Source organism: Aulonocara stuartgranti (genome assembly GCF_965226115.1).
Source record: "Aulonocara stuartgranti genome assembly, chromosome: 1".
Lineage (NCBI taxonomy): Eukaryota > Metazoa > Chordata > Actinopteri > Cichliformes > Cichlidae > Aulonocara > Aulonocara stuartgranti.
This window is the reverse complement of record NC_138939.1, coordinates 16,621,456-16,644,665: the sequence shown is the minus strand read 5'-3', so window position 1 is coordinate 16,644,665 and position 23,210 is coordinate 16,621,456. Positions and strand designations below refer to the sequence as shown.

General features: G+C 39.9%; 2 protein-coding genes across 2 annotated transcripts; one reads left to right on the top strand and one right to left on the bottom strand.

Annotated features, from left to right (window-relative positions):
* Positions 1-1,392: 1,392 nt before the first annotated feature.
* On the top strand, positions 1,393-12,035 carry cstf3 (cleavage stimulation factor, 3' pre-RNA, subunit 3). Its single transcript, XM_082542767.1, has 20 exons — positions 1,393-1,636; positions 2,216-2,320; positions 2,492-2,587; positions 7,371-7,403; positions 7,986-8,083; positions 8,164-8,230; positions 8,319-8,353; positions 8,435-8,561; positions 8,660-8,737; positions 8,849-9,011; positions 9,264-9,373; positions 9,506-9,622; positions 9,715-9,933; positions 10,030-10,132; positions 10,260-10,329; positions 10,429-10,624; positions 10,738-10,888; positions 11,009-11,103; positions 11,234-11,294; positions 11,475-12,035. Exons 1-20 carry the CDS (start codon positions 1,610-1,612, stop codon positions 11,672-11,674), a joined length of 2,151 nt encoding a protein of 716 aa, XP_082398893.1. The 5' UTR covers positions 1,393-1,609; the 3' UTR covers positions 11,675-12,035.
* A 234-nt stretch (positions 12,036-12,269) lies between these two features.
* On the bottom strand, positions 12,270-20,060 carry depdc7a (DEP domain containing 7, paralog a). Its single transcript, XM_082512586.1, has 9 exons — positions 19,909-20,060; positions 17,284-17,746; positions 15,562-15,668; positions 15,249-15,441; positions 14,540-14,760; positions 14,271-14,413; positions 14,068-14,193; positions 13,869-13,947; positions 12,270-13,755 (listed from the first exon to the last, which is right to left on the bottom strand). The coding sequence occupies exons 2-9, from the start codon at positions 17,736-17,738 to the stop codon at positions 13,532-13,534; spliced, it is 1,548 nt and encodes a 515-aa protein (XP_082368712.1). The 5' UTR covers positions 17,739-17,746; positions 19,909-20,060; the 3' UTR covers positions 12,270-13,531.
* Positions 20,061-23,210: the final 3,150 nt, after the last annotated feature.

The following is a 23,210-nucleotide window of genomic DNA, read 5'->3' as shown; positions in this document are numbered from 1 at the left end:
AAAATAGAATATGAAAATGTACAATCCAAAGGCAGCAGCATCCTCTTTTTAGCCACCCTTCTATCATGTGTTCTAAAAATAAGCTAGCTAGTACTTACTCTAGGCTTCACATTGACACAACCCCTAATGCCCCAGATAGAAGGTGCTTAACCGATTGTCCAAGCACATCTTCATTCCACTCCTGACTTTTTTTTCCTTTTATCTTAATTTGTACTGCTCGCCTGATCTGCTGTGAAAAGACCAGCAATAACAGTTTTTTTTTCTAATTCTGATCCTGGAAGAGATATGAAATCTAGATCAATATGATGAAAGGTAGGACTAGTGATGCCAAAAACATGCTGACTAGCCTTCAAAGGAAATACAAGCTGAAATCTACTACTCAGACAGGCAGGAGGCACCCAGCTGGCAAAAAAGCTGCCCATAAGCCCCTTGTGTCTGAGTCGACCAGCTATAATGTAATCCACCAAAAGGCAATTGTCTTTGTCAGTCCTCATCTGTCCTCACCCGAGTCACACACAACAAATCACAGAGCCTGCCCGGTCAGCTGGAAAACAGGTGTGAACACCTCTTGTCTAACTTGGTTTATCTTGGGTGAGGACAGCTGGGATGATAATGGGGGTAATCAGAAGAACCCACATGTGCAGAAGGCCCCGTATATCAATTCCTTTAGCACTGAAGACCGAACACGGCGTTGCTGTTGCTGAAATAGTTTGTATGGACGAAAGAAGAAGAAAAAAAAGGTAGCAGTCTACTCGTGATCTGGCTCTGTGGTCTTTTGCTTTGGTCTGCTTGGATTTTGCCAGACGGTTATATGAAAGTGCGCGCTCTCGATGGTTATCGTTTGTCTCCCCCTATTGGCCAGTGAGGTGGCCAGCAGTCTGCAGCACAAAACAAGCTTTGTTTTACTGATTGCCATATCTTCTGCAATTTCAGTAAACAGCGGATTTGCTTTAATTTATGTATGTATTTTTATCTACACAAAAAGGATTAATAAGCCTAGGGGTCGAGGTACAAGTTAGTATTTGTAAACTGACTGACTACTAGACTACTAGAGGCCGCCTATAGGTCAAAATTGTAACACGGTTTGCAGTCGCATAGGAATCACCTGAGTGCACATTAGCAGATGCACATCACAGTAAAACATAATTTACAAGGCACATTTAGAATTTCATGGTATTTTATTTATTTATTTTAAAAAATAATAAACTTGAAAAAATGCAAATAGACTATAGTTTTAATCGTGTAAATCATTTTTCTTACACAATGTAGTGTACAGAACATACAATTTAACTTTAGATAAACTGCACTCAGAGGAGCGGGGCAAAGGGCACACTGTCAAACTCGCTTTCGTAGAGATCGGCGCTTTATTTTGAAGGACTCGTGCCGGAACTGTTATTGTTGTTGCCATTGGCGGAGCGGAACACCAGTGTCACGCCATTTTAAGACATCGGCGAGCCGTTGAGCGGCTAGTCGCTTGATGGCAATGTGATCGTGTTTTTTGAAGCTATGCCGATTACGAAGTGTTTTTAAAAAAACGTGCCATCGCGTTATTCTTTGAGTGTTCACACAATTGATAAAGACATTTCTAACCTAGGTTACTCTTCCAGCCATGTCGACGGAGGCAACGGCCGAACAGGTAGCTACACGCAGCGGGTCAAGCTAACCCGTGCTGAAAAGAATGCATGATTTACACCGTGTTATTTTGGATAATGTTAGCAAGTTGACAAAGCGGTAGTATTTGCTTATGTTTCGACTTATTCTACGTCGATTTTAGCTAGTACTAGTAGCAGATATGTATGTTTGGGTTACGACTGAAAGCTGCAAGTTTAGCCCGTCGTTCGCCATATTGAGTATAAGCGTTTGTAGTAAAGTCGCGACTTAACGCTTGTTGTTAAACCAATTGAGTTAATTTAAACACTTTTATAATCTATTAGTACACATCAATCGAATGTAGTCTTAGTCGCGCCACGTAAAAGGAGTTAACATGCCAGCTAATTGGACATTGTTCTGTATTTGTAATGTGAATTACCACCCAAATATTCGTAAATTTCTCTACCTGCAGTGTTGTAGCCAGTTATTCTATTATTGACTACCATAGAATACTAAACCTACTTATGTATGTTCTAAGCCTCAAGATGGGCCCTTAGATTAGTTTTTCCCAGCACTATTCAGAGGCATAACTATGTTGTCCCTGTGCCTTTGTGCTGTCTTGCAGGCAGCAGCAGAATATATCCCTGAGAAGGTGAAGAAGGCAGAGAAGAAGTTGGAAGAAAACCCATATGACCTTGACGCATGGAGCATTCTGATTCGAGAAGCACAGGTTTAGTGACACAGAGTTGTATTCCTGGGGTTAAGGAAACTGGGGAATAAGGGTGGTTGGGCTTGGGTTATAAACTGTTAGAATACAAAGCAGCCATAAAATCTTTTCCTCCCATGACTGGTTTTTGATATGTTAAATAGTGTGAGGTGTCAATGCATTTTCCTTCTTTAGAACCAACCCATAGACAAAGCAAGGAAGACATATGAGCGACTTGTCTCACAGTTCCCAAGTTCTGGCAGATTCTGGAAGCTATACATTGAAGCTGAGGTTAAGACTTTTGTTTTTAAATTTTATTTAGTGTGCATGGCTGGGATTTTAGTTTTTTCCTCAAATGATCAACAATGTGATTTTCACACGACCAAACTGTCTTACTTTAATGACCAATAAAGTCGCAACTCTTATTTTGGATCGCTGAGCCTGCCTACTTCAGCTGGAACTATTGGTCCTAAATTTTGTAGTTTTCATTACAAGATTGCCATCAACAGTCACGATTAACAAGTGATTTAAACCTGAAGGACATGGATTGAACATGTGTGAAGAATGATGTGGAACGCTTTATATTTCCCAGGCTCTTGCTTGACTTCTTAAGAGTTGTGCCTTTTTAAAAATTCAAACAAAGGGGGAATTAGTTCTAACAGTATCTTTTCCACAAAATTCTTCTTATGTTCCCAGGATTTTAAAGTACACATTTTCTGCGCCATATTTTTAATGGGGTAAAGTGCATTTGTTGCATGTTTGGTCTGCAACAGTATTAAAACTATTTTAATAGTATTGGAGTGCATTAGCCTTTTATTCACTTGTTGTGTCAATTTATTGCCTCCTGTGTCATTTCTTTTGGGTAACTGTATAAAAACATTTTAACTGTGTGGCCCTTTCTTTCTCCCCACTCCTCCTGAAGACAAGTGACCCTATTGCCTCAATGCCATCAACAGGCTTCGCTGCTACTGATAGAATGACTTTTTATTCCCCCCCCCCCCTCCCCAAACAAATAATTTTTGCTAACCAAATAAAATAACCTTGATGCCCTTCACCTTTGCAGAAGATGACTGCAACTGATTTTAAACCAGTGCTTTCCAAAAGTTACACAGGAACTTGCACCAAATCATCAGACTTTAGTTTCCAGTTAAAAGGCCACTCCTGCCTTCTGGAGACTTGCTACTTTTGTGCTGTGCACCAAATGTGGGTTTATTTGAGGTTCTAGTGGCTGTAGTTGGCTGGTTGAGGGGGTTTCTTCCCTGTGTGAAGTTACATCACCCCCATGTGTCCACCCCTGGTCTTCACACACTGAAATACAGGGAGAGATGTGCTTTTCCAAACAGACTAGTCTCTTCTAAAACGACCAGTAGCAATTTCCTTAATTTGCATCAGTAAAGCATCACTGTTAAAGTCCACACTTTTTAGGCCCTCTAAAAATATCAACAGCAAGCTATTAAAGAGTTGTCTACTATTACTGTTATTATTGGGTTATTGCTTGGTAATCTGCTGCAGACAAGCTAGAGGGTTAAAATAAAACAGTTGCATCTACACATCACTGGTGCCTCTCTTTTTTTTTTTTTTTTTTTTTTTTTTTTTGGTCTGGAAGCTTGACTCGTAAACAATATTTTTATTTAAAGTCGCTCTATTTAAAAAAAACAAACTTGAACATATGTGGTTTCTAACTTTAGATGTTTGCTTAGGATCCATTTTTTTTAAAGCAGGAAAGTAATTATAAATTTTAAACGAATAGTAGATACACCATCTACTGTCAGCTTTAAACAAAGCTGTGGACCTGCAGAAGACATGACAGTAGACTGATTTTTTTTTTTTTTTTCCCCATTTTACATAATATTAACATTTACAATAAAATGCAAAGCAAATAAAATGTAAACAGTACTGACATTAAAAAATATGGCATTTCAAGTTAAGTAAGCTTTTAGTGTGTGTAGTTTTAGAGGTCAGCTAGTAGAAACAGAAGATGGCAGGGAAGAGCTCTAAGCAAGTGTCAGATTTGTTATATGGATAAGCATGCTCGACTAATAAAGCTGATTTTTGAATCTGATCTTATACAATACTTTTAAAGTTTGTTTTGTTTTTTAAACCCACGTTGTTTAGTCCTCTTTCCCCACCAAACAGTTAATTCCAAAACCCCAAACCCAGTTTTTATTCCGGCATACTTGCATTAAGCCTTCTGTTAGCTGAAATAACAGTCAATAACTAAAACAGTGTTTTTTTTCCCCCAGCAACAGAAGGCCTTTTTATACTATCGTAGTTTGATGAATGTGTTAGTAATATATGTATATTTTTAAATTATTTTTTTTATTTTATGATAATGTAGAAAGAAAGTCTGTGTGGTAAGTATGTGGGGGATGATCTCAACTTAAAAAAAATTAAAGAGTTAAGTAGTCAAAAATCGTCATAGTGTTCTTCACTTAAAGTCGATGCAAAATTATTTTGTGTGTGTTAGGCACATTTTCTAAAGACTTCATTTGCTCTGTGCAGATCATAGTATGTCTTCTTCATAACTCACCACTTTTGAAGACCTAGTTTTAGAGACCACGGCTCAGTTGGGTTTATGTTGAGACAGCACATTGATCAAAATACAAAGTTATGTCTGATTAATATAGGCACTTTATAGTGAGACTAACCAGCTGTTTTTAACTGTTAGACTGAGGTTTATCTATATTTTGTACCCTTACTAAAATATTTTACACGCAGTTTGTAAGAAGAGCTTAATGGGGCTAACTTACTTTGGGCTTCCTTCAGGGTGCATTAACTTGTTTGAGTTATACAGTATGAGCAGCCTGTGCTATGATGGATAATGTTTTGAGAGGAAACAACAGGGTAAAGTGTGCCTACGTTTGTTAAGTTCGTGTCTTGTTTTCTCTCAGAGTGGATCCTCCTGTATAACCTTTATGACTATGGGAACTAAATGCAGTTGAGCTACTGTGTATTCACATATGAACTGCAGATTTGCGCTACCATAACAGCAGTGTTGAAAGATAGCGGCCAGTACTGTATTCATTTGTTGGATGGTGGACCTCAAAAATTGGAAACTTAGAAAATCCGCACTCTTATACATTAGGACTATTTTGATTGCATTTCTCAGAAACTAGGGCACCTCAAGGAAAGTTCAGTGTAGTTATCTTCAACAAATAGTGGAGAAGTTGCGTTTAATTTTTTTTAATAGAAATTATGTGGCTTTACTAATCTTCTGCCTTGAAGTGCTTTCTCTACTTTAAGCTGTTTGTCTAATTATATTCATGTTTTTCTTGTGATCGTTCCATTTTTTTCAGTTGAAGTAAGCTGATAGTAAGCTTTAAATCATTAACAAAAAGGTGTGTTGCAGCAAGTCATCTCAAGTAGAATTTTGTGCTTGAAGCGATTATGCAACTTAGTGCAAAAAGGGATGTGGCATGTTAAATATCAGGAGGAGCTTTTCTACAACCACCTAGGCAGATGCATCCAAACAAAACATCACTGCAGTGTAATTTGTGCACATTATGTAACTTCTCTGTTCCAGTGTTACACAAAAACAGGATTTGCATCAGCTCTAGTAAAAGCTTTTGTTGACAAAGCTACCTGTGATTCTCTCACACTTAACCCTTTCAGCAAGTAACCCAACCAAATACACTACATTTCAGAAAGCTTAGACATTCTAGTATTAAATCTTATGCCATTTCTATTCCTATGTCAAAGCTTGCTTAAATAACTAAAGTTTTACTTTACTATATACATAGATCGATCGATAGATATTAAGGTGGCCATTAAAGAGTTTATGATCTCATTTTTTTATCAACAAAGTACAGTGTTTGGTGGTAAAGGATTTTTAACTTGAATATTTCATCAAAATCTGATGTGGTGATATAAGTGTCCCCTAGATTTTTATTGTTTCTTGAGCAACATTTACATTCGAAGAAAAGTTTTGTCGCATGCAAAAGTTGCTGCACACCTTTGCAACTTTTCCTATTTTTTTAAAGAGTATTTAACAGTATTTATTTTTCGGAGTAACTGTAACAGGTTTTGAAGAGTTGTTCAAAGATTTACATGTCACTGTATTCTTCCTCTTATTATTAAAGGTTTACTGGTGCTTTATGTCTGGGTTTGTTGTTCTTTTTTTAAAGAGTAGGAAGTGTAGGTTATTTCTTAAGCGCCTTAAGACATTTCCTAATGACTGAAAAAAATTGAAAATTGAGTTCCACCGTTAATTAATTGTAGTTGACCTTGAAATCTTTTATGTTAATGTTATTCTTGTAGGTCTAAAATGGCTTTTGTACATACCAGTGCAGTTACATTGGGCCTTACAGCCATAGGAACGTTGCAGTCTTAGTATTTTTGTTTAATAGGTCGCACAAAAACAACTAGTTTAGAATTTGGTCCACATTTCTGTGTAAATATTAACATTAATCTGTAAACTGTCTAAACTGCAGTGTCAGGACATTGTTAATAATTTCATGACATCTCTGTGACGTTTTACATATTTAAGCCTCCTTAAGTGTGTTATAGGAGTGACCTTTGCTTTGTCAGTGTAGCCATGCAAAGTTATTGTTTTTGTTACCATAAGCCTAATTCAGCGCACCCACCCCCACCCCCCCTAATCATTTTTCAAATTTTTATTATTGCACTATGGATAAAAATGGATGTGCTTACACATTTCTACAGTGCTTATGCCACAGAAATAACAGCCTTACCTCTACGTACCGGAGGATGGTTTCAGCTCATTTGTAGTAGGCCGTAAGAAATTCATCGCTGCAAATTTTTACTAATGGATCGAGCACACCTGAGGCTTTGAGCTATGTGGAAAAGGGCCCTTTTTTTTTTTCTCTGAATACTGGATTTCTCAGCCTGAAGTCCAATTTCAGTATTTTTCCTGGGTAATGTGGCGCAACTACAATGAAAATAAACCCCTTTCTAAAAGTAGTTTGTCATTCTTGTGTGAATTTCACTTTGTTGATCTTTGAGGTCGTGTATGTGCGTGCGTTTGTGAATGGTTGTTACATTTGCATGAATGCATGTTTCCGATAAGCCATAAAAGTACTGGAAAATTAACATTGGTTTACACTCTTATTTTCAGATCAAGGCTAAAAACTATGACAAGGTAGAAAAGGTAAGTGTCCGCCTCACTCGTGAAATCTGAAAGTGAAATTTTAAAATCTGGGAAGGGTGGTATGACTTCCTAAATACACTAGTTAAGTATTGTTTCTGATTTCAAAGGGAATATGCATACAGACAATTATAGTACCCATTAAAAAGCACCTGGAAATGGTGATTAAATAGAAAATATTAATTTTATAAATCAATAATAAGTCTTTGAAATGTTAGAAGTGGGTTAGTTGCTCTTTTGAACTCAATTGATGACACTTTGGGGGATTTTTCTCACTAGGTTTCCACACTAGCAGTGTGTCTTTAGATGTCTTTAAGCTTTTCAACATTTATCCCCCTTATAAATATTAAATAAAAACAATAAATTGATATACATGAAATACATTTTAGGTCAAAGATTTGAACATGAACAAATCTGGTATTCTGGGTTTAACTTCATGCCGTTAAATGTAGCAGTCCTGCTACATTGTAAACAGATGATCTGCATCCAGAGTCAGATAGTTAGGAGAAAGTGTTGTGACTGTATGTGACATATAAAAGTGTGTTTCCATCTGCTTTGTTGTCTAACATCTTCTGGCCCCTGTAGTTGTTTCAGAGATGCCTAATGAAAGTGTTGCACATCGACCTGTGGAAATGCTACCTCTCATATGTTCGAGAGACCAAAGGAAAGCTTCCCAGCTACAAGTAAGATGACAAGCTGCATTGTTTTATTGAGCATTTATTTACTGCCATACAATTTTTCCACCTCTTCTTCTTGCCATCAGAGAGAAGATGGCCCAGGCTTATGACTTTGCCTTGGATAAAATTGGCATGGAAATTATGTCATATCAGGTATGCAAATCTGAACAATGTATTTGTACTAATGGTATGAGTGTTTTTTAAACTGCTATTGCATAACCGCTATCTGTTACTCTTTCAGATCTGGGTGGATTATATCAATTTCCTCAAGGGAGTGTAAGTGATTTTTGTTTCATGACCTTATTGCTACTCAGCTCTCTTAGCATCTCTTTAATGTTGAAATTTTTGTTTTATTAGTGAGGCTGTGGGTTCATATGCAGAGAACCAGCGAATCACCGCAGTACGGCGGGTGTACCAGAGAGGCTGCGTGAACCCGATGATCAACATTGAACAGCTCTGGAGAGATTATAGCAAATATGAAGAGGCGGGTGGTCCACCTTTTTCTGCTCTTAAATGGAGCTTTTGGTTTTTCATCATGAGTACCGAGTGACTGGTAGACTGACTTGTCTGTCTCACAAACAGGGTATCAATGTACATTTGGCCAAAAAGATGATTGAGGATCGAAGTAGAGACTACATGAATGCCAGGAGAGTAGCTAAGGTGAGATATTGCACAGTGTCCCAAGTATGTACAGGCCTACGTGCAGTCCTTTGTCCTGTGTACTCTCATTATAAAGCTAATACAGATTTCTGTATTGTTTCCATGTTTCAGGAGTATGAGACAGTGATGAAAGGGCTGGACAGGAATGCACCATCAGTACCACCTCAGAACTCCCCTCAGGAAGCACAGCAGGTGGAAATGTGGAAGAAGTACATTCAGTGGGAAAAAAGCAACCCACTGCGCACAGAAGACCAGACCCTCATTACAAAGAGAGGTAACTGCTTGTGGCCAAGCTGTTGTTGGTAAATCTTATTCTGTGTTTGTGTCGGGAGGACTGTAATTCCAGTTGTTATGCTGATATGTAATTTTTTAGTACGTTTTCAACTGTAGTCAGTGGGTAATGCATGACATGTGGGATTGAAGCCACTAGAGGGCGTGGATTGACGCCTTTCTCCACGTGCATTCTTGAGATGTGGTGGTGAAGAGCCAATATTTTAGTCACTAACTCTTATTTTTTGTGGTGCAGTGATGTTTGCCTATGAACAGTGCCTGCTCGTCCTGGGCCACCATCCTGACATATGGTATGAGGCAGCACAGTACCTGGAGCAGTCCAGCAAACTTTTGGCAGAGAAAGGGGTAAGAGATTAACCTTATCATTGTGAAATTTAATGTGTATTTTTGTTTAAAGGCTCTTAAGTATTTTTCAAATAAAGCCAAACTTCAGCTCAAACAGTCCCATAAGTCTGTATTTCTCCCCCTACCCCTCAGGACATGAATAACTCAAAGCTGTTCAGCGATGAGGCAGCTAACATCTATGAACGTGCCATCGGGACTCTTCTGAAAAAGAACATGCTTCTATACTTTGCTTTTGCTGACTATGAGGAGGTGAGGGTCCATTACGAACTCTGCACACGCTGTAACCCAGACTGAAAGAGGCACGCTGGCTTATCGGCACATTTCCTTTTCTGCTGTCTTAGAGTCGCATGAAGTACGAAAAGGTCCACAGCATCTATAACAAGTTGTTGGCGATTGAAGACATCGACCCCACACTGGTCTACATCCAGTACATGAAGTTTGCCAGGAGAGCCGAGGGCATCAAATCAGGTCGCACCATCTTTAAAAAAGCCAGAGAAGATCCACGCACACGTCATCATGTGTACGTCACCGCAGCGCTCATGGAATACTACTGCAGCAAGGTAAGAACACGTGATCAGATGTGTAGTGTATGAACTGTGTGTTTTTCACGCATACACGTCTAAGGGCTTTTGTTGTTTTTGTTTTTTTGTTAAAAGGATAAATCAGTGGCCTTTAAAATTTTTGAGCTGGGTTTGAAGAAGTATGGCGACATTCCAGAGTACATACTTGCATACATCGATTACCTCTCACACCTCAATGGTACGTAACAAGTTCTGTGGGTTACTTTTGATATCAAAGAAATAGTGATGTCTTAGTTTCTTCCTTTGTAATGCAAAAACGTCTCCTGTTGTTGTTGTAAATAATCAGGGGGTTTTTTGGCTTTCAGAGGATAACAACACCAGGGTTTTGTTTGAACGTGTCCTCACCTCAGGAAGCTTATCACCAGAAAAATCGGGGTAATGTCAAATATTGAATAAATTGCATACATGTACGTTTATGTCATAACTGTCGATATCAATGTTTATTAACTGTGATGTGTGTTTTGTTTTTTTCAGTGAGATCTGGGCCCGGTTCCTTGCCTTCGAGAGCAACATAGGAGACCTAGCCAGTATTCTGAAAGTCGAGCGCAGGCGTTTCATGGCCTTTAAGGATGAATACGAGGGAAAAGAAACGGCCTTACTCGTAGATAGATACAAGTTTATGGACCTCTATCCCTGCTCCACCAGTGAACTCAAGGCCCTTGGATACAAGGTGTGTGTTTTCCCATTTGGCGTCGCAGTATCCTGTTCCTGCAAAATAAGCAGATTCCAGCTTTTCTGCTGACATGAACTGATACTTAATTTGTATCCGTGTCTTTTTTGTAGGATGTGTCACGTGCCAAACTGGCAGCACTTCTACCAGAGACTGTGGTGGCACCCTCTGTACCTGCTTTAAAGGACGAAGTTGACCGTAAACCTGAGTATCCCAAACCAGACACAAATCAGATGATCCCCTTCCAGCCACGTCACCTTGCCCGTACGTAGTCCTCAAATCCAGTAAACCTACGAGCACGATGCATCTTTCCACTGCTCTCTCTGCTGCATAAAGCATGAAAGGATTCATCTTTGACGTAGCTTCTCGTGTTTCTCCCTGCAGCTCCAGGTTTACACCCTGTCCCTGGTGGAGTTTTCCCAGTCCCCCCAGCTGCTGTCATCCTAATGAAGCTGCTCCCTCCGCCTACGTGCTTCACTGTTAGTAGCAGCAGCTTAACACTTATCAAGCTCATATTTACTGGCAATGAATAAAAGATGTTAGGAACAGTTTTTTCCCCTCTCCTTGCTGCTTGGATTCAAAAGAGTGTGTGATTGTTTGTTGCTGCAGGGTCCCTTTGTTCAAGTGGATGAGCTCATGGAAACTTTCAGGAGATGCACACTTCCTGAGAGTAAGTCTTTATTTAGGATGAATCCATACAACTTCTATTTTTAGTCACATTAGAAGAAAAGCTGTGGTGATGGATGCTGTAGTGACAGAGCAGCTGTTTTACACTGCCTAATTGTGTGTTAACAGGTTGTTGTACTTTTCATTTGACCTGCTTCTCTTTTTTTACCCCTGCTCTTTGTAGCTGTTGATGCTGCTGTAGAGCTGATCACTGGTAGACAGCCTGATGTAGGAGGGGAGGGCAACGGATCCATGGAGAACCACACTATTGCCAAGTCACTCAAGAGGCCTAACGCAGACTCAGACGAGGAGGATGATAAAGGAGCGATCGCTCCTCCCATACACGACATCTACCGCGCACGCCAACAGAAGAGGATTCGATAAACTAAAGAATGTAATCTTTAACCACTGGTCCTATAGGATAAATGTACATGTCCACCTGACAGATTATACATCAGCTGATCTTGGTACAGAAGAGCAGTGTACACACACAAACCTACAGAAAGTCTGCGCACCTGAGTGTTTTCGTGGCTTTTGTTTTGTCAGCAGTTCTTATTTTTAAAGACTGACCATTATACTGTACAAAATTTTTAATTCAGCCTTTGACTTTGGCACACCTCCCAGTTTTGGCAATGTTTGATGAGGAATTGCAAAGTGGAAGCAAGCTCCTTTTTTCCCTTTTCCTTTTTTTTTTAGATAACTGGAGGAAAGACAATTTCTTTCAATAAAAGTGAGAAAGAAGTAACCCGACTGTGCTCTTTTTTTTGGGGGGGGGGGGTTGACTTTGAAACTGAAGTAACGCTTCATTGTGACAACTACCAGCAGGGGGCACAATATAAAATTTTACAATTTTTGTGGGAGAATCTATGTTTTGTCTATAAATTTAATAACTAAAGACTTAAACAATTAGTTGGTTAGCAGCATTTTGCTGTCACTATCAAGCAGATCTTCATTTTATGACAAATTCAAAAACACTGCACATAAGCAACCATTTTTAATACCAACCAGCTGCTTGTTTTCACATGGTGCTCAGAAGGTAATTTTCTCTACCTAGCACAGCTTTGTATGCTCTTTAGCAACATACAATCTGCCCAATCCATACGACACAAATTCTTACAGAAGCAAAAACAATGCATATGATGCAAATAACGCATATAAAGTAAAGTAGTTGTCGGTCTTCTCTTACAGCTTTTAGTAGTTTCAATTTATTACAGATATTTTAGTTTTGTGATTTAGTGTTCTAGCTTCAAATTATCTCAGGACTCCGTAACCATTCACTTTCTTATTTAACAAACAGGATGAAAACTGTTTCACATTTCCTCTTAAACTCAGCTGAAAGCAACATTAGATTTCAGTCAGTCAAGTAATAAAAAAAATGAATGCAACGGTCTGTTGAACAAAAATAATTTGTTAAAGTAAACTAACAACTGGAACACTGATGGGTTTTTCAGCATTCTGGTGGCAAATTATTTTTTTCATTTAAACACATTTTGTGTGGAATCTACAAATTTTAGATCCTTCTTAAGTTTATATAGTGTTCCATAGAAATATGGAAGCAATTTCCTTGTCTCGTGCAGAGGGTTTTATTGAACCTTACTTAAAAGGCATTGAAGCGGCCACTAAAATGGAGCTAAGGTTTTCAGTTACAAAAGAAAAAAAAAAAAGCACAAACATCTGTTTTGTTGATGTGATGCGACAAACAAAAACCCAGAGGGTTGATTCTCATGAATGCGTCTTATTGTTTACTACAGTTCAACATCAGACTTTCAAATTTCCAGTTTCAAATTTCCGTTTGAGGGTTACTTACACAAAGCTATACTGTACATCGCATTGAGAACATTTTGACTGGTAACACTGTTTCTATTGCACAAACACACGGAACATTTACATCTTTAAAAAATAAAAATCTGGCAAGCAGATTTGCCCTTTTCTGCCTACAAAACATCAAGCCATCAAGATGGTTTGCAGTGAGAAAAGGGGGGGGGGGGAATCACTAAAGAACACTTGGTTCTTTTTGTCTTTCTCGGAAAGTAACAGTTTCATTTAAAACTTCATGTTAGCGTCCTGCACCAAAAGAAAATGTCAAGTTCCTTAAATAATTACGATTATTAAAATTCACATTTGCGTTCAGTAGTCTAAATAAAATCCACTCGCTGACATGGACGTTTTCACATCATCTGGATTGCATTGGCTTTTTTCTTCTTTACCTTATAGTATATGGTCTTTTTAAATTAATAAATATTATTGTAACAACATGTTGATACTGGACAATTTATTTCCAAAGTACTGAACGAATATCTCCGGATGGCCTTTATAAAACTGTCCAAGCAGCCGTCTCTTTTCTTTATCAGAGAGCGTAGGGCTCTCGTGGACTGTCCGCAATAAAGACACGAGCTCCTCTTTAGTGGTTTTTCGTGCGTTTTGTGAATACACCTCAGTGCTTACTCTTGTTGAGTACGCTGATCCTGGAGTAAAGAGAGACAGAAAACCAAAAATTAATTCCTCTTTATGCCCCCAGTTAACAGTTAAATATCTGAATGTACGCAATGATGCCTGTGAGGGGTAAAAATCTGCAAACCTGTCAACATATCTGGATCCTTCCCTTTCACAATATTCGTTATTCTGTCACTAACCATCTTGTGCAGTGAGACAGGAATCTGGTGGGAGAGACAGCAAAATATTATAACTTCTCCTACAAACAAATATGCTGTTACTTGTTTGTAGCGGCTGTAAAGGACATAAGATAACATCCCTCCTACAACACTGGGAACACTCACTTTGAACAGATCACAGTGGTTATCCATCATGAACAGAACCATCAAGTCCACCTTTCCTTTGGCGAGTCTTCTGCTGTAGACGATGGCACGTGAGAAAGACCTTTTCACTGCCATTCGGTTCTCAATCTAGGAGAATTATGTAGGGTTAGTAAAAAGCCAGCAAAAATGTACAGACTTCCACAAGATACACCCTTAGCGCTGACCTCTTTGTGCAGTTTGACCTCCTCCGGTTTGGCTGCAACAGACATGAATCTCAGGAGCCGACGCAGCTCCTCCCTGCTGCGAGAGTCCTGCAGCTTCAGGCTCAGCTGGAGCGCTTCCACAGCTTGCTCTCGCTTCCCGTTCACTGTCGATAAAGCACAAAATTTGCATTAAAAAGGCAGGGATGCAGTTACATAAACCTAAAATCTGATTCACATCTATCACTGTAAACTTGTATCTGTACAAAAGATCTGACAGAGCCTTCTCATACCGAGTAGTTCGGAAATGCCGCAGTGGATATCGAAAATTTGGTTGCTAAGCAGAGGTGGCTGTTGTGTGTGTCCGTAGTGCTTAGTCAGGACTTGATACAGTAGTCTTTTACACCGGATCAGGTCGTCTCCACAGGCGGCCAGACCTCGGCTGATCTCCACCACCAGGTCATCAGGCAGAAACTCCAGACAGTCCACTGCTCCTGACATCCACTCATCAGCCCTGAAGAGAGGAAAGTATTATGATTTAATATTTATATGTGAATTTGAAATTTGGCCTTTATTATTAGAATTAATAAACAAAGTTCAAGGCAGTCTGAAGTCAAACTGAGGTTTTGCAGTTTTGTGGTGTGCATATAACTACTACATGTAAATGCAGGGACACTACACAGTTCCAATGAATAACCATTATTACGATGACTCTTATCTCTACACCTCCACATAATTTTACTACCAAATTAAAAAAAGCAGTGGTCAATTGGTGAGCGCTTTTCTTTAAGTTAAAGAGCAGGACAAGTGCAAATAGACATGCTGTGCCATTCTATACACATTCTACGTCGGCAGAGCAGCAGAAAATGAGTATCAGCAGACCAGCTAATCTGGTGAGGCGTGGCGTGAAGGTCTTAAAGTCTAACAAAGGTCACCAGAAACACTCATGTGAATTGATCAACGTTTATAAAACGAAGAAGAAGAAAAAATGAGTGGACTTACTGAGCCTCACTGAAGGCCTTCAGAACCTCTCTGTCTAGGTAGCTTGATGTATACAACAGGTCCGGGTCGCTGTCCATGCCATGTAGGGCACGCCTCGATGTCTCCTTGCCCTCTAACAAACTCTCCAACAGGGGGAGCTCTATTAACTGCAACAGTCTGAACACTGCCTGCTGGTGCCACACTTCATCTACAACTGTGAAAACACCATACAAGTCACAAATACACAGACACGTCGAGAATGCTGAGTCATGTTCAGCATGAAAACACGACGCCTGTTTTATGTCACGCTCATCAAAGACAGAAAGCAACTTACGCTCTTGCGAGAGGCCGAGGTTGATCATCTGAGGGGTAATCGTCGAGCTGAGGTTGAGGTTTCCCAGCACGTCCTCAAGTGATTTGTCTGTTGTTTGCGCTTCTTTCCTGCAGAGTTGCGTAATAGCAGCAATCAGTCAAAACAGAGGAGGCAAAATAAACAGACATATTACAGGAAGAGAAGTGGCATCAGTAAACAAATGTTTTATGGAGTATGTCTGATTCAATCACAGTTTGCTGCTGTTTTGATTGTGCATATTTCATTTTTAAAAATGCTTATTTTGCAAATAAGTGTTTTGCAAATGAGCTATTTCTGACTGAAATTAAATAGGACAAACAGGATTTCCATTAAACAAAAGCCACTGTTTTCCCTGTTTGTTTAAATTATACCTATTAAGACTGACTTAACCCATGCTGCAAATAACAAAAGCCTTGTCCAAACACTAAAACAGCATATGGTTCCTTTGAATCTTTCATCTCTCATTACAGCCATCAGACCTGCTGTCTGCCCATGTCTGTCCCTCCCACAACAAGATCAGATTTTAAAGAGATCAAAAGAGTGTAAACACAAAGTGCTGAGGCCATGTGTTAGCCCGTATGCTTAATGCATTCTGCCAACCTTTGCTATCCTAACAGCCTCTGTAAAACTCTGAACTCTCCAGCATCAAGGTAAAGGAAATTTTAAAGTTTAGATGCTCACCACGATATTTGTTTATATGCTTTCAAGCCGAGGCAGATGAGATGAAGCCAAGAAGAAGTTTGATCGAAATCCTTACAGTTTACGAATGTGTGCAAGTGTTTTATGTGAGCAAGTCTTTATATCGTTAATTTAATCTGATGTTTGTTTTGATACATTAGTGGTGCATTCATCTTGGCCAGATATCCCATGTAAAAGAGATTCTTGATGTCAGTGATTTAACTGGATAAATAAAGCTTAAAAAAATTAAACAATAAAATGTACAATTTTGTGTTTCAAAAGTGTGTCACAATTGGGAGGTCACCCAAGAAGTTAGTGTTATAAAAGAGGTCTCACATATTAACATAACACCTTGATTGATGATGGTCGTAACTTGATCTATACTAGCCTGCAAATCATTCCACCCATTTTCTGTTTTTGTGCTCAGCTTTATTTTCAGTATTCAGACAATCACGATGGATGGATGTGGCACAGGAGGTAAAGCAGGTTGGCTACTGACTGAGAGCTTGATGGTTTAGGGTCTGACATGTCAAAGTATCCTTGGACAGTTGCTCCCAATACATCGATCAAAGTGTGAGTGCATGACTGTTATGTCAAAACTGCTTAGGGATAGAACAAGGTGCTTATATGAATATAGGTGAATAAGGCTTGCAGTAGGAAAGCGCTTTGAGTGCTCAAATAAGAGCAGAAAAGCACCATGTTAGTACCATTCCAGTCCAAACCCTCAATTTGAAAACAAATCAAATACTTGGGAGATAAATCAGTATGATTTATATCTACCTAATCATTATTTATAAAATACTAGATTTGGGGAAAAAGCATTAACTGAAAATTATCAACTGAAACTGAAAATTTGTGAAATCAATGCATGACTGAATGTTCTGACTCTAAATCCTTTTGTTCATGCCAAACCAGTTTTTAGAAATCTTACTATCTGAAGCTAAACTGGATTTAACAATTACCTTAAAGGAATGAGAGCTAAGCAAATCACAGATTACATCTAAAATAGTTACTTTATGTCTGTACCTTTCCCGTAGAGGACTATAGCCCTTTGTGTTTCTTTCAATGCTCGGTGAGTCATAGCCACTCTCAATGGTATTAGTGGAAAGGGAATTGGTGCCAGTCAGCGTAGAAGACGAGTTGTTTTCTGGACTCAGGAACCTGTATAAACTGAAACTGCTGTCCTCAAATGTAGTTTTCTTCTTTTCCTTCCCAAATACTTTAATTCCCACCGGCTCAAATACCCTTGAGTCCATGAGCGCCTGACAAAGTTTGACAGCTTTATAGCGGGGTACTGCTTCATCTCCAAAAAGACGGTTGAGGGTGATGTGTGCCAGCACCACATCCACTGCCTCTGAACCCAAGAAACAGTCATGGTAAGACTTCAGGTTGTGACGCCGACGCTTGACCTCCACGCGAGTATGCAGATTCGAAATGATGCTGGTCCAGATGTAGGTGGCTCGGAAAGGCTTCCCAGCCATGCCTCGTTCTGATGGAAGGAGTCAAGAGAAAGTGTTAGAAAGCTGTGACTAATGATTAATGATGATATTGTGAGTTTTCCTTTCACTCCAGATAGCCTAACCCATGTTCTACTAACTACTACCACATCTTCAACAATTGATCGTGCAGTTTGTCAACAAATCTTCTTTCCTGTTCTGTGTTTGATTGTTGGGTCTTTCGTATTTTTGTCTTTGGAAAGAAAAACAAAAAAAACTGTGTCATCCACCACAGGCCAGACTGGTGAAAGAAAGCAGAGCTAGCCTTGTTGAGATGTTGGTGTGGCTTTCATCTCACAACAGGAAACATTTAAAGCCTGCTGAGCAAATGTTAGGAGTGAATTGGAGAGAGGCTCGCTGAGGCCAGGTGCCATAAATCAGGAACTGACAGCAACAGCCAGACTCCATGTTATGATAGCACAACATGACAAAAATGATTACTGACCTATCTGTAAAACTGGAATGTGAAAAGCACTTGGGAACAATACAGCGGCAAGCAGATGTTCTCCCACTCTTTTTAAAGATACAACAGCTCATTGAGAACACAGAGAAGTGTGTGCCCGCTAATCTCGGTGATCTGTTGCCTAATGACATACAGCTACGTCAAACCACTTCTTCCTCTGGGAGAGAAGAAATTGTCCTCAGTGCAGATTTACATATCGGGAAAGAACAACTGGGGCTGCAGCTGTTCAAGGAAGAACACCTTGCAAAGGTTTGTATGCATAATAGGAACATAACAGGGCGATGAGGCACTGATTTGAAATGTTTATTTCATTACTTTAAGACACTGAGAAAAGATTTAAATCCATACTATGCACACGACAGTCAAAAATTAATGTAAACTCCCAATGAAAGACTTTTTTTTTTTTTAAAGATTTACCATGCTTTTTGTTAAGCGTAATTAGCAAAAGGAAAGAGCTGCATTATCACAATGAAATCCTTGATTTAGGAGTTGCAGCAAGACCATCTGGAGAATCCCTTCAGGGGTCCCTGGATTAGCGGGATTACCACAGTAAATTCGGATTTGATCAATTTCTATTAATGCTCGTTAAAAAGAAAAGAAAAAAGTGGGGAGGTCAGATATGGGTCAAAGCAATCCTGGGAACAGGCTGTGCTCTGTCACCTCTTGTTGCTTGCGCCAGGTTGAGATTTGAGCCCTGTTTGCATAGTTGACCCCAGTCACCTTCCCTATGACTATTGTCCTCTCTATATAATAATAATAATAATAATAATAATAATAATATAAAAAGGGAGAATGCAAGGAGTGTCAGGTCTGCATTTCAGCTCAGGATAATAGTGCACTTCTGTTTGTACACATCAGTGGGGTAAATAATCGCACAGGGAGCATTCAGCACTGTGATCATTCCCTCGTGAGAATGCTGGCTCATACAGGTGTTCCTACTGCAGTAAAGGGAAAAGATTTAGATTTTTTAGATTTAGATTTTTTTTTTTTTTAAACAAGAAAGAGGACCAATGCTTAAAAAGAGGCCTAAGATGAGAAGCAGTGCAGCACCATCAGACCTAAAACAGCAGGTTCTTAATAGCCTGTGGCAGATTCCTTCATTCGTCCAACATGTTGTGACTAGTAAGATTAACTGATCAAGCTTCAGGGCACAACATGAACACGCTATGGCTGAACCCCGTTTGGCTTTTTGGCCCCTATGGATTGGAATCCACATCGTAGACGCTGGCCCACGTCCACACAAAATACCCTTTTCTACCCGCTGTTTTTAACATAAACACTGCCCCACCTGCTGCTACACTCAGCAAATGTCAAACTGTCCCAAAAAAGTTGCGACCTATCAGTTATTAACTCATTCTCTGAAGAGTTAACAGAGCATAAAAATAGGCTGGAATTCATGAAGGTCATCCTCCTTTTAAAAGTATACTTTCTGTAAAGATTAACCGTGGTTTGTCATTTTTCACAACGACTTCACTGAATCAAGCTTTCTGATTTCTTTCCTGCTCCAGACGCACGGAGTGCGTAAAATCCATGAAATCGACATTAAATTGGGATTAAAAGACACATGTCGATAACGCAGATTACAAACCTAAGTAAGGAAACTCCTCAGATTGCAACAATATATTTACCACACGCACAAAAAAAGTAACATCTGGCTTGGTGAAGTCCGTGAAGTGGTTAAATCGATCTTACCTGGTGTTCGATGAACGAAAACTTCCTCCAGTGACTGTAAAGAAAGCCATTCAGACCATGTCCCGGTCTTCAATACACACCGTGACGCTCGCAACTAAACTACAGTCAACGCCGAAACTGTCTCCTCCCACCCCGATACATTATTCATGACCCAATCACCGCCTTCCCAGCGTGATAACGAGGCTCTCACTGTTTCCCTGAAGTTTAACAAAGGCTCATTAAGTACCTTATTTTGCATCTTACATTGTTTTTACGCTTATCTCCACCAACTGAAACTAAATAAATGGAAGGCAAGCGATTACTACCACTGTTACAATCAAACAAGGTTTCACTATCGGCGTTAGCTTTAATTATTTTATCATTTGGTCATTATAATAGGATGCAGTGTGATCTGCAAAGGTGCTTATAAAAAAACCTCCCTGACTGGTGCAATCTGGAGTTACAGTAAATGCCTTTCATTTTCAAGTAATGCTCCAGCATCTAGGAAGCTTTCACATAACCTTTTACTTACTAGGTCACACCCTAAAAGCATACAGAGGAAGTAAATCTGGCCTGATTAAAAACCTGCAGATATACAGTGGGGCAAAAAAGTATTTAGTCAGCCACCGATTGTGCAAGTTCCCCCACTTAAAATGATGACAGAGGTCAGTAATTTGCACCAGAGGTACACTTCAACTGTGAGAGACAGAATGTGAAAAAAAAAAATCCATGACTCCACATGGTAGGATTTGTAAAGAATTTATTCGTAAATCAGGGTGGAAAATAAGTATTTGGTCAATAACAAAAATACAACTCAATACTTTGTAACATAACCTTTGTTGGCAATAACAGAGGTCAAACGTTTACTATAGGTCTTTACCAGGTTTGCACACACAGTAGCTGGTATTTTGGCCCATTCCTCCATGCAGATCTTCTCGAGAGCAGTGATGTTTTGGGGCTGTCGCCGAGCAACACGGACTTTCAACTCCCGCCACAGATTTTCTATGGGGTTGAGGTCTGGAGACTGGCTAGGCCACTCCAGGACTTTCAAATGCTTCTTACGGAGCCACTCCTTTGTTGCCCGGGCGGTGTGTTTTGGATCATTGTCATGTTGGAAGACCCAGCCTCGTTTCATCTTCAAAGTTCTCACTGATGGAAGGAGGTTTCGGCTCAAAATCTCACGATACATGGCCCCATTCATTCTGTCCTTAACATGGATCAGTCGTCCTGTCCCCTTGGCAGAAAAACAGCCCCATAGCATGATGTTTCCACCCCCATGCTTCACAGTAGGTATGGTGTTCTTGGGATGCAACTCAGTATTCTTCTTCCTCCAAACACGACGAGTTGAGTTTATACCAAAAAGTTCTACTTTGGTTTCATCTGACCACATGACATTCTCCCAATCCTCTGCTGTATCATCCATGTGCTCTCTGGCAAACTTCAGACGGGCCTGGACATGCACTGGCTTCAGCAGCGGAACACGTCTGGCACTGCGGGATTTGATTCCCTGCCGTTGTAGTGTGTTACTGATGGTGACCTTTGTTACTTTGGTCCCAGCTCTCTGCAGGTCATTCACCAGGTCCCCCCGTGTGGTTCTGGGATCTTTGCTCACCGTTCTCATGATCATTTTGACCCCACGGGATGAGATCTTGCGTGGAGCCCCAGATCGAGGGAGATTATCAGTGGTCTTGTATGTCTTCCATTTTCTGATGATTGCTCCCACAGTTGATTTTTTCACACCAAGCTGCTTGCCTATTGTAGATTCACTCTTCCCAGTCTGGTGCAGGTCTACAATACTTTTCCTGGTGTCCTTCGAAAGCTCTTTGGTCTTGGCCATGGCGGCGTTTGGAGTCTGACTGTTTGAGGCTGTGGACAGGTGTCTTTTATACAGATGATGAGTTCAAACAGGTGCCATTCATACAGGTAACGAGTGGGGGACAGAAAAGCTTCTTACAGAAGATGTTACAGGTCTGTGAGAGCCAGAGATTTTCCATGTTTGAGGTGACCAAATACTTATTTTCCACCCTGATTTACGAATAAATTCTTTACAAATCCTACCATGTGAATTCATGGATTTTTTTTTCACATTCTGTCTCTCACAGTTGAAGTGTACCTCTGGTGCAAATTACTGACCTCTGTCATCATTTTAAGTGGGGGAACTTGCACAATCGGTGGCTGACTAAATACTTTTTTGCCCCACTGTAACTGTTCCCAGGAAGATGGGAAGATATTAAACATTTTTTCAGGATAAAGTTCTAATTTAAGAATAAGGACATTTTTTTTTGGGGGGGGGGGGGGGGGGTGGAGGGAGGGAGAGGGAGACAGAGAGAGAGAGACAGAGACAGAGACAGACCTTTCCCATGTACTGCTAAAACAGTAGACACCACAAGTTGGACTGTAGGGACCCTCAAGTGTCAAAAGCAAACCTGCCTATTCCACCTCGTTTGGGGTCATGTGAACACCGTACTGTTGAATATACCGAGCTTAAATATCTCAAAAACAAATACTTACACACCCAAGAGCAAACACATATGAGCTGTAGCAGGAAGAGGTTTTTGTGAACTCAGAATCTACACTCTAAACTGATGCCTTTGTTCTTTTCTAGACAAAATGTCGATTACTTGCAGGAAAGGAGACTGAAAGGCAGAGAGCTATTATTATCAACACAAGAGACAAGTATGGTGCAACAAGTGAGGTATGCAACCGAGGCAAACCGGTTCGATCAGTGTCCTCTGGGCTCTACGTATCTTTTATTTTGAAAAACGCTGCTATTCATCAGCAGGTATGAGCAGAGACCAGTCTGTGCCCACAATAGATCCTACATTTCTTCTAATCAAGCGCAGATAGACAGATGTGGTTTGAACCCCCTATTCATGCATCCACCTGAGCTGCTTTACACATGCATTTTGGTTTTCTTGTTTACTTTCACATTCAATGTTTTACAGGCTTGACACAAAGTCTCTGCCTCAGCTTTTGTTATATCCGGGGGGGTTTTGTGCGCGTCTTGTGTCTTTCTGACAAAATACCCATGACGCTTAGTCTCGAAATACCTGCCTCACATTCTTGGCTCATAAGAAAACAAAACCAGGGATGCCTGTAGTGCCAAACTGGTTGGTAACACTTGTTGTACCTCGGGTTTGGAATGTATAATATCGAGCATTATGTGTGTTAGCAAAGCATGTCTCCCATTGTGGATTTATACAGTGATCACACATCTACATATGAAGAGCACATATACTTTCATTCAGGTGAAATTGGTTTCACCCATGCATAGCGGTCAAATATGCTGGTATTTTGTAAACTGACGAGAGTTTACAAGAGTG